The sequence below is a fragment of the Oncorhynchus keta genome, chromosome 22, assembly GCF_023373465.1.
Source record: "Oncorhynchus keta strain PuntledgeMale-10-30-2019 chromosome 22, Oket_V2, whole genome shotgun sequence".
Classification (NCBI taxonomy): domain Eukaryota; kingdom Metazoa; phylum Chordata; class Actinopteri; order Salmoniformes; family Salmonidae; genus Oncorhynchus; species Oncorhynchus keta.
The window spans coordinates 2,293,705-2,303,998 of record NC_068442.1 but is presented as its reverse complement, the minus strand read 5'-3'; the positions used below and the strand labels follow the sequence as shown (position 1 = coordinate 2,303,998).

Sequence of the window (10,294 nt, the reverse complement as noted above, 5' to 3'; positions counted from 1 at the left end):
CTCTCTCACTAAAGAAATGGCTGCATACATTCTGCCTGGAAATGCAGCAGCCAGTAGATCACATTGGTCATGGACATTTCAGTGTGAGATAATGTCTAAAAAGAAACCTTAGTGACCTCTTAACTTTATTTATAATGTATCCTTCTGACCAGCTTGTGCATAATGTTAATAATGTTCCAATGTACGCCTGTGTCAAACAATGTTTGAAATGTTTAATGTAACACTGTTTATAGTAACAGCTTTCCTTTGTAGCTTATGGTCTGTGAAATGTGAAGTGCTTAATGGCCTGCGCTCCACGAATAATTACAGGCGACCATATGGTGGATAACACTGCCATCTTCAGATGGGGGTGCAGTTTCATCAGCGTTATGAAATTGAAAATGTACACTGGAAATGTAATTATAAAGAACTTTTAACTATGTCAATATCCATCTGGGCAGAAATCCAGAAATTCCGGGCAGAATTCAACATACTATATTTTGACTGTCGATTACGCCTACGGATGTTGCAGGCTCCACAGGGCTCGCTCTTTGTGGTGGGGTGCGTTTGTTTTTTTCAAGACTGACCAATCACCATCTAGTTTCTTGGGGTCTAACGTCCAATACCTCTCCTCTTTGTTGCCTGATATACGGTCGCGGACTATGCCGCGGACAGACAGCAACAACAAAAAAGGGTCCGGGTTTTTAGCTAATATCGTTCTTTAAATAGTTTGAATATGTATTTACTTGTTCGGTTTCAATATACCATCACAGTGCAGCTGTAGTTTAACCAAACAATCTCAGCTGGGACACGCGATGGAGAGTGAATATTTCTAAGATAAAAAATAATAAGTACGTTAAGTTGAATCGGATAGCTAGCTCATGATAGCTGAATAATCGTTGCTGGGCACCAGTCTTTTCGTTTACCGACACTTCCAACTCTGCACGTTCCCTTTGTTGTTACGACCGAGCTTGCTAACTGCTCAATTTAAGAATTTACCTAGCTAATTTACACCCGCCTACTCTTTTTATCTACGAGAAAGGAAACGGGCATGGCGGAATTTCTCGAAAATCCGTCAGTTCTCACGAAGGATAAACTCAAAAGTGAGCTCACGGCCAACAATGTGCCGCTTCCCGTCTCCGAGCAGAAGAAACATGTATATGTTCAATTGTACTTGAAGAACTTGACCGTTCTGAACCAGAAAAGTCCACTTACAGACATGTTCTCCAGTGATGAAGAACTACCTACCCCTATAGACTCCAACAAGAGTCTTTCTGGGAGAGTAAGTTATGAATATGTTATTATTGGTCATTACAGTGCTATGAATTGATTTTGTAATTTATGAAATTACTAGGTACCTGTGTTAAATTATTGTTGCCTTTCCATTGGCCCATTAATCCGACCGAGAGCAACCTTTCCATATAACGTGAATGTTATTCATTTAAATATCCCCCTTCCTGTTTCTTTCCCTCTTAAAAGGATCTGACCCTTTTTTCCAATTTTTGCCTAAAAGGACATACCAAAATCTAACTTCCTGTAGCTCAGGACCTGAAGCAAGGATATGCATATTCTTGATACCATTAGAAAGGAAACACTTTGAAGTTTGTGGAAATGTGAAATTAATGTCGGAGAATATAACACATTAGATCATCTTTGACATTCAAGAGAAAAGCCATAATGTATTATTCCAGCCCAGGCGCAATTTAGATTTTGGGCATTAGATGGTAGCAGTGTATGTGCAAAGTTTTAGACTGATCTAATGAACCATTGCATATCTGTTCAAAATGTTGTATCAAGACTGCCCAAATGTGCCTAATTGGTTTATTAATACATTTTCAAGTTCATAATTGTGCACTCTCCTCAAACAATAGCATGGTATTATATCACTGTAATAGCTACTGTAAATTGGACAGTGCAGTTAGATTAACCTCTTAGCTCCACCCGACACGCAGGCGTCCCATCTAGACATCTGGAAATTCAAATGCGCTACGCTAAATGCTAATAGCACTCGTTAAAACTCAAACGTTCATTAAAATACACATGCAGGGTACTGAATTAAAGCTACACTCGTTGTGAATCCAGCCAACAAGTCAGATTCTTAAAATGCTTTTCGGCGAAAGCATGAGAAGCTATTATCTGATAGCATGCAACACCCCTAAAGACCCGCAGGGGACGTAAACAAAATAATTAGCATAGTCGGCGCTACACAAAATGCAGAAATAAAATATAAAACATTCATTACCTTTGACCATCTTCTTTGTTGGCACTCCTAGATGTCCCATAAACATCACTATTGGGTCTTTTTTTCGATTAAATCGGTCCATATATAGCCTAGATATCGATCTATGAAGACTGTGTGATCAAGGAAAAAAACAGCGTTTTATAAAGCAACGTCATTTTTTAAAATTAAAAAAGTTGACGATAAACTTTCACAAAACACTTCAAAATACTTTTGTAATGCAACTTTAGGTCTTAGTAAACGTTAATAATGGATCAAATTGATCACGAGGCGTTGTATATTCTATAGCTGTACGTCTTGAAATAATGTCCGGGTAAATCTCAACCAAAATATCCGGTCGGAGACTGGAAGAAATGGGCTGTCTCTTGTCCTTTTGACCAAGAAACAAATCCTAGGCAAATGACAAGACTGTTGACATCGTGTGGAAGCTGTAGGTAATTGCAACCTCGGCTCCAGGTAATATGGTTTCTATTCAATAATACATTCAAGTGGCGCATTGATATATTTTCCAGTTTTCAGTGATCAGATTTTCCTGCGCTTTTCGATGAAACGCACATTCTGTTATAGTCACAGCCGTGATTTAACCAGTTTTAGAAACGTCTGAGTGTTTTCTATCCACACATACTAATCATATGCATATACTATATTCCTGGCATGAGTAGCAGGGCGCTGAAATGTTGCGTGATTTTTAACAGAATGTTCAAAAAAGTAGGGGGTAGGATCAACAGGTTAACAAGAATTTAAGCATTCTGCCCATATCAGATATGTCTATGTCCTGGTTTTGTTTTTGTTACTTACAACCTCGTGCTAATCACATTTGCCTACTTTAGCTCAACCGTCCCGTGGTTGAGCTAACCATATTCACACGGGACTAGTATTATGAGAGAACGTTGGTTATTATGTTATTATTACTCCAGAATGTATTTTATTCCAGAGAACCTTTCGGACGGGATTAGTTTTTTTCCAAACTGTATATATATATATATATATATATATATATATATATATATATATAAATTGACAGTTATGATGGAAGCATTCAGGGATTTATTCTAGGCATGAAGATATTTCAACATGTCCAGCTGATAGTGCCACACTGATAACTCGAGCTTGTTTTCTAAACCATACCAAAACATCATTGTACAGTGTCATAATAATCAATCCGCAGTACGTCCTAAATGCCTCCCAGCCTTTGGATGTGAGCTAAACAGTTAATTCGAGATGCGTTTTAAGGCCATGGATGAGAAAGTTAACTTCTCATTTCCAATTTTTTAGATCAGTTGTGTGCTGCTTTGCAATGTAGGCATTAAATAAGCACAATATTTTTTACTGAATCATTTGGCTATATTCAATTCATACGCATGAAACGTAAACAAAAGCATTCACTGTGAAAGTTGATGCATGTAGGCCATTCATATATAGCCTATAGGCAGCACTTCTTTCGATTTATCGAATCAGTTATTGTTTTCTTGCTCAAACTGTGAGCAACACCTGTCAAACACAGACATTTGTCTCATAAAACAGGGATGTCGATTCGCACGGGACTAGTATTTTCAAAGGACCTTGGACTTTGCCAAAAAACACTAGGTTATTCTGTCTGGATGTATTACTCTCCTGCCATGTGAAAACGACTGAGATGGCAGATTCGGGCGGGACTAAAATTACAGATGTGGTGTTTTGTGCTCGTGCACATAATTAGAGAACGACCTCCCCCAGTAAAACTAATCCTGAATAGGGCTTTACTTACTGGTTCTGTAATGTCTGTGTTCTTTGTAGATAATCTTAGTTAAAACAGATAGGCTAATCTTCGGTCTCTAGATAAGCTTTTTACCCAGGTCTATGAATTGACACCCATAATCCATCCATCCACAGAAAGCCACCAGGACTGACAAGCCTCGGTCAGAAGAAGTGAAAGTGACAGACCTTACAGATGCAGGCTTAAAACATGAGCTGTTGAAGCATGGAGTCAATATTGGACCCATAGTTGGTGAGTCTTCCTTATGTTTTACTCAGGTTGTGTCTTAAAATGGCGTCCTCTCCTTTCCTTGCTCCGCCACTTCATCTGCATTGATCTGAGAAGATAAGCTTTCACCTCATCAGTTCTTGTACATCTGTGCAGATGATGTGAATGAGACAAGGAGAGGAAGCCACTTTAGACTATTGAGATTAGAGGTCGACCGATTATGATTTTTCACCACCGATACCGATATTGAAGGACCAAAAAAAAAAGCCGCTACCGATTAATCGGCCAATTTATAAAAAAAAAAAAAAATGTAATAATGACAATTACAACAATACTGAATGAACACTTATTTTAACTTAATATGATACATCAATAAAAATACATTTAGCCTCAAATAAATAATGAAACGTATTCAATTTGGTTTAAATAATGCAAAAACAAAGTGTTGTAGAAGTAAAAGTGCAATATGTGCCATGTAAAAAAGCTACCGTTTCAGTTCCTTGCTCAGAACATGAGAACATGTGAAAGTTGGTAGTTCCTTTTAACATGAGACTTCAATATTCCCAGGTAAGAGGTTTTAGGTTGCAGTTAATATAGTATTTATATGACTATTTCTCTCTATACCATTTGTATTTCATTAACCTTTGACTATTGGATGTTCTTATAGGCACTTTAGTATTGCCAGTGTAACAGTATAGCTTCCGTCCCTCTCCTCGCTCCTCCCTGGGCTCGAACCAGGAACACATCGACAACAGCCACACTTGAAGCAGCGTTACCCATCGCTCCACAAAAGCCACGGCCCTTGCAGAGCAAGGGGAATAACTACTCCCAAGTCTCAGAGCGAGTGACGTTTGAAACGCTATTGGCGCGCACCCCGCTAACTAGCTAATCATTTCACACTGGTTACACCAGCCATTAGGCTGATAGGCTTGAAGTCATAAACACTGTACTTGCGAAGAGCTGCTGGCAAAACACACGAAAGTGCATGTTTGAATGAATGCTTACGAGCCTGCTGCTGCCTACCATCGCGCAGTCAGACTGCTCTATCAAATATCAAATCATAGACTTAATTATAGCATAATAAAACACAGAAATACGGGCCTTTGGTCATTAATATGGTCGAATCCGGAAACTATCATTTCGAAAACAAAACGTTTATTCTTTCAGTGAAATACTGAACCGTTACGTATTTTATCTAACGGGTGGCATCCCTAAGTCTTAAATATTCTTGTTACGTTGTACAACCTTCAATGTTATGTCATAATGTAAAATACTGGCAAATTAGTTCACAATGACCCAGGCGGCCCAAACTGTTGCATTTACCCTGACTCTGCGTGCAATGAACGCAAGAAAAGTAACACAATTTCACCTGGTTAATATTGCCTGCTAACCTGGATTTCTTTTAGCTAAATATGCAGGTTTAAAAATACATACTTCTGTGTATTGATTTTAAGAAAGGCATTGGTGTTAATGGTTAGGTACAGTCATGCAACGATTGTGCTTTTTTCGCAAATGTGCTTTTGTTAAATCATCCCCCAGCGTTGCATCGATTATATGCAGCGCAGGACACGCTAGGTAAACTAGTAATATCATCAACCATGTGTAGTTAACTAGTGGTTATGATTGATTGATTGTTTTTTATAAGATAAGTTTAATGCTAGCTAGCAACTTACCTTGGCTTAGGGTAGCCTAGTGGTTAGAGCGTTGGACTAGTAACCGGAAGGTTGAAAGATTGAATCCCAGAGCTGACATGGTAAAAATCTGTCGTTCTGCCCATGAACAAGGCAGTTAACCCACTGTTCCTAGGCCGTCATTGAAAATAAGAATGTGTTCTTAACTGACTTACCTAGTTAAATAAAGGTGTAAAAAAAAAAAGAAGCAAAATTGGCATCCGAAAATACTGATTTCCGATTGTTATGAAAACTTGAAATCGGCCTTAATTAATCGGCCATTCCGATTAATCGGTCGACCTCTAATTGAGATGCACCAACAGACTCAAATAGTCAGTGAGAGATCCTTGACTAAATGTAACCCCCTTCACTTCTAACTTGTTTCCCCTTGTCTTCAGGCTGCACTCGCATTCTTTATGAGACGAAGCAACTGGATACACCTGCCCCTGAGGCTACCCCTAGCCTATCCGAGACTGCCACAGTTACCGCTGCAGCAGTCAAGGCAGACGGCAACCAGAACGGCAACACACTCTCTGACCAGTACAGTGACAAGGAGGAAGGTGAGATGAGATATTATAACTGCACAAGAACCTGCACCATTAATTAAGCAGCACACTTATTCAGTGCATGTGACTAATACATTTGGATTAGATTTAATTCAGGGTTTGGTTTCAATTTCAATTCAGGAAGTAGGCCTAAACTGAAAAGCAATGAGGAAATTGGAATTTCAGAATTGGAATGGAATGGATCCTTTTTACTCCGTTTAGATGCCTTGATTCTCACTGACTTGTGTTTGCTTTAACTCTGTCAGATGAGATTACAGCTGCTCCTGAACCAGAGCCAGCTGCTGTTGTGGAGAAGTCTGTGATGAGCAGAGGGAAGACTCCTGTCACCATCAGGACCAGCAGCAGACGGAGCAACAAGGTAAGCCTTTAAGTTCAAGTTGATTTAAGTAAATACAATGCAAAATCACACTCACCAGAGCTCTCACATTAAAACAGCATTCATCTTCAACAGCAAGACAGTTCAGCACATATGTAAATAATCTTATCTTGCACCCATAAACCTCAACCTCTCAATCATCTGATGTCATTATCAATGTTCACAGGTGGTGGATGAGAGTCTAGCAACTGGTGACCAGACACCTAAAAAGACAGGGAAGAATGTTGAGGAGATTCTCGCTAATGAGATCCTTTCACCCATAGGCATCAGGTAAGACCTTTTTAGGCCCTATCACTAGTATGTGGAACCTTTCACTTTTGGTCAAACTAAGACAAATCCCATCTCCTGATCTTTTTTTATGTGTATGGCTCCAAGAACACAGGGGCACTTACTAGTCAAATCTTTACAGCAGTTGTTAAACATGACTTGTCAGAAATTACTTTGTCACATTATCTTCTAATCCTCCTCTCTCCCCAGCGCCACATGCAGGAGATCGATCCATGGTGCGGCTGGCCGACCGGTGAAACCCAGCAACTATTGGCTGAACAAGTCTCTCCTGGAGCGCTCCATCTACACAGAGTCTCACTCTGAGTGCAGCTCAATGGGCTCAGAACGGGCCAGGCCAGGATTCCTCTCTGTCCTACTAAAGCTCATGGTGCTCATCACTGTAGCCGGTTCCATCTACTTCGTCATCCAGCACCTTGATGAAGATCAGGTCCAGTCCGTCAAGGGTTTGATAAAGGACGCCAAGGGTCACCTGTATAGCACGGTTGATAAGGTGGTAGATGCCGTGGTCGATAATGTGATTGTGCCTCTGGGCATCGGGGCCAGCAGCAGCCAAAGTGCAGGAGCTGAGGGTGGAGGCAAGTAAGCAATACACCTACTCCACCCTGCTCTCTTTTATTATAATTCTTTCTACTATTTTACCAGGGTGTCCAATTGAGGTCAAAAGACCCCCCTTCATCTGGTCACCAACCCCATATTCATCTATTTATACATGGTTGACCATCTTGGAGGACTGACTGACATTTAATCTGGGCTGGTAGACTGTCTCACCCTGTCCCTTCCTTGTTCACTTCTCCTCGTCCCCGCTAAGGAGAGAAAGGAAGGGCATTCAACCTAACCAACGTAAGCTTCTTGTAAAACAAACCAGCACTGTCTTGTCTGAACAGTCTGAATAGACTAGTTTTTATTAAGTTGTTTTTAATCATATGTGAAGTGCATTTTGTGTATTCTTTTGTGTGTATTTTTCACTTATGTGTGTAGATCTCCCATGTGATATTGCGAGGACAGGTCACATGCATGGTTGTAGTTTTTGCAGGACATGGTTGTAGTTTTTGGGGTGTCTGTTGTGACAGGCACACTGTTAGAACTTGCATAGTGCCAGGGTTGAGGTCAATTCCATTTCAATTCCAGTCAATTCAGAAAGTAAACCAAATTCCAAAGGTTCCTCATAAAAAACTTTGGAGAGAATGAGAAATGGAGTGCACTTCCTGAATTGAAATGGAACCTTTGAATTGAATATACACTGTAGTATTAATAATAGAGATATGTAGAATAATGTTTTTAAACTATGAATTGAATGGTGCTCAGGTCTATTCTAATTTGCTCTAAGTTAATTGGATCACTGCTGCGAGGAGTCATAATACTGTCCAATAGTGTTAAATAAGGTTTTGTCACTGAATGAGGAGAAGCCCTTTTTCATGCTATAAACTATGAGTTTGATTGCTAAAACTATTAGTTGTCTTTAAACTGCTCGTGTAGAGCCATCAGTACATTGAAAAGCTGTTGGGGAGATGAACTGCAGTAAGTAAGCCTGGTCCCAGATCTGTATGTGCTATCTTGCCAACTATCTTGGTCATTGTCAGGAGGAGTTGGCAAGACAGCAAAAGCAGATTTGGGACCTGTCTAGCAGTAAGTGGTCTGGTAGTTGAATGGCTCATCAGTCTGTGATGACCAAATCCCAGTATAGCTTTGTGTGAGTTTGTGTTTCAGCTATAGTGCTTTGTTGCTCTGAAGATTCAAGATCCTTCAGTCCTATCTAAAGGGCATGCTCACCGTAGCAACAAGTTTTGAAACAGGAAAACACAAGTGGGTAGTCCTTATTGGACAAATATTCTCTGATTCTGTGTTTTTTTCCATGTGGTGCCGAATGAACACGACCTAGGACTGGCTGTCTTTATATTTAGTGCATCCACACAGCCCTTCTTAACGGTTCCATACATACTGCTACGGATCTTGGAAGAATTATATTTTTGCAAAATAAAGTTGAGCAAGTAAATGGCTCATGATCCTATTCTAATTTTAATGAGTCAAAAACTCAAATAGAGTTTGCCTCTTGTATACTTCATCTTGATAGCAGAGGTAATACTAATGGGGACAATAATAACCCGAGGAGACTAATGACAAAAGTGATAGCCACTTAACTTATGTTGACCAGTTACTGACATTCACTTGTAAAGAAGTTGACATGTTCGTCCACACTGTTTGGAAAAAAAGAAGGAAAAGCTGTTTTTTATTTTGTTCCGTATTTTTCAAATGTGAATTGTGAACTTTTTTATTATTTTATTGTAGAAAAATAAAGTACCATAGGTGAAAGTAGGATGTCACTTTTTTTTAAAGTGCTAAATCTGAACCTCTTTGTTTACTTGTTACACAAGTGAATATATTAAAGATGAAATGTTTTTGACTTTGATCAAGCAGCTAGCTTCCCAAGCAAGGATGAAAGTATATTGTGGGGTTAAGTTTTTTTTTTTATCTGTTTTTATTTCTAATAGATAATATCATTAAATAAATGTGGTAAGTCAATTCTCTCCCCATGGTTTTCTTTAATGAGGAGATTCCATACTCTTGGTCATCTGAGAAAAGAAGACAGCTACTGTGCTATCTGTTGATGACGATTATTAGAACCCTTCTCTCAACATGAAGACTTGTGTTGGCTCTCTGCGGTAAATGCCTAGGATTTAGTTCAGCTGGTGAACAGTCTTGTGGTGCGCACTGTGCAGACACCCACAGTCGAACCCAGTTGGTCGCATGCTTAAAAACATCTCTGAATGCTCGTTTGAGAACATTTCAACAGAATTTGAAGACAGGCATGCAGAGTGAGATAAGCTTCCAACTGAAAGGTGAAAGAAGGGTATGCCAAAGGGATGTCACATTCGCTCTTAACTTAGACTTTGAACAAGCCAACTAGTTACGCAGGTAACAACAGCCAGGCACTGATTACAATTTTCATAATAAAGGTATGCTTACTTTGATGGGCGAGGGAGAGAACTTACAATATTCTTCACCATCTGAACGTCACAGTGACTAGCGTTATCTTTTTCATTCAGGTTTTGTACACCAGCTTCAAACAGCTGAAACAACAATATTGTTGGTTATGGAAAATAGATTTCACAGCTGTTTAGATGGTGTATACTAGCTTATTTTGTCACAAACTGCAATTAGTCAAAACTATTAGCTAACTCGGCTACACATGCCTCTCTCATGTCAATATGCCTT

At 39.5% G+C, this 10,294-nt stretch overlaps 1 protein-coding gene across 1 annotated transcript; it reads left to right on the top strand.

Moving 5' to 3' along the window:
• The first annotated feature begins 628 nt into the window (after window positions 1-628).
• On the top strand, window positions 629-9,601 carry LOC118400892 (lamina-associated polypeptide 2, isoforms beta/gamma-like). The gene is made up of 6 exons (XM_035797892.2): window positions 629-1,261; window positions 4,091-4,205; window positions 6,250-6,411; window positions 6,663-6,775; window positions 6,960-7,063; window positions 7,271-9,601. The coding sequence occupies exons 1-6, from the start codon at window positions 1,031-1,033 to the stop codon at window positions 7,662-7,664; spliced, it is 1,119 nt and encodes a 372-aa protein (XP_035653785.1). The 5' UTR covers window positions 629-1,030; the 3' UTR covers window positions 7,665-9,601.
• Window positions 9,602-10,294: the final 693 nt, after the last annotated feature.

Excerpts from the sequence above, each read along its gene's own strand:
- LOC118400892 (XM_035797892.2), top strand. The coding sequence starts at position 1,031 with ATGGCGGAATTTCTCGAAAATCCGTCAGTTCTCACGAAGGATAAACTC. Across the intron at positions 1,262-4,090 it reads ACAAGAGTCTTTCTGGGAGA|AAAGCCACCAGGACTGACAA; the intron begins GTAAGTTATGAA and ends ATCCATCCACAG. Across the intron at positions 6,412-6,662 it reads GTACAGTGACAAGGAGGAAG|ATGAGATTACAGCTGCTCCT; the intron begins GTGAGATGAGAT and ends TAACTCTGTCAG.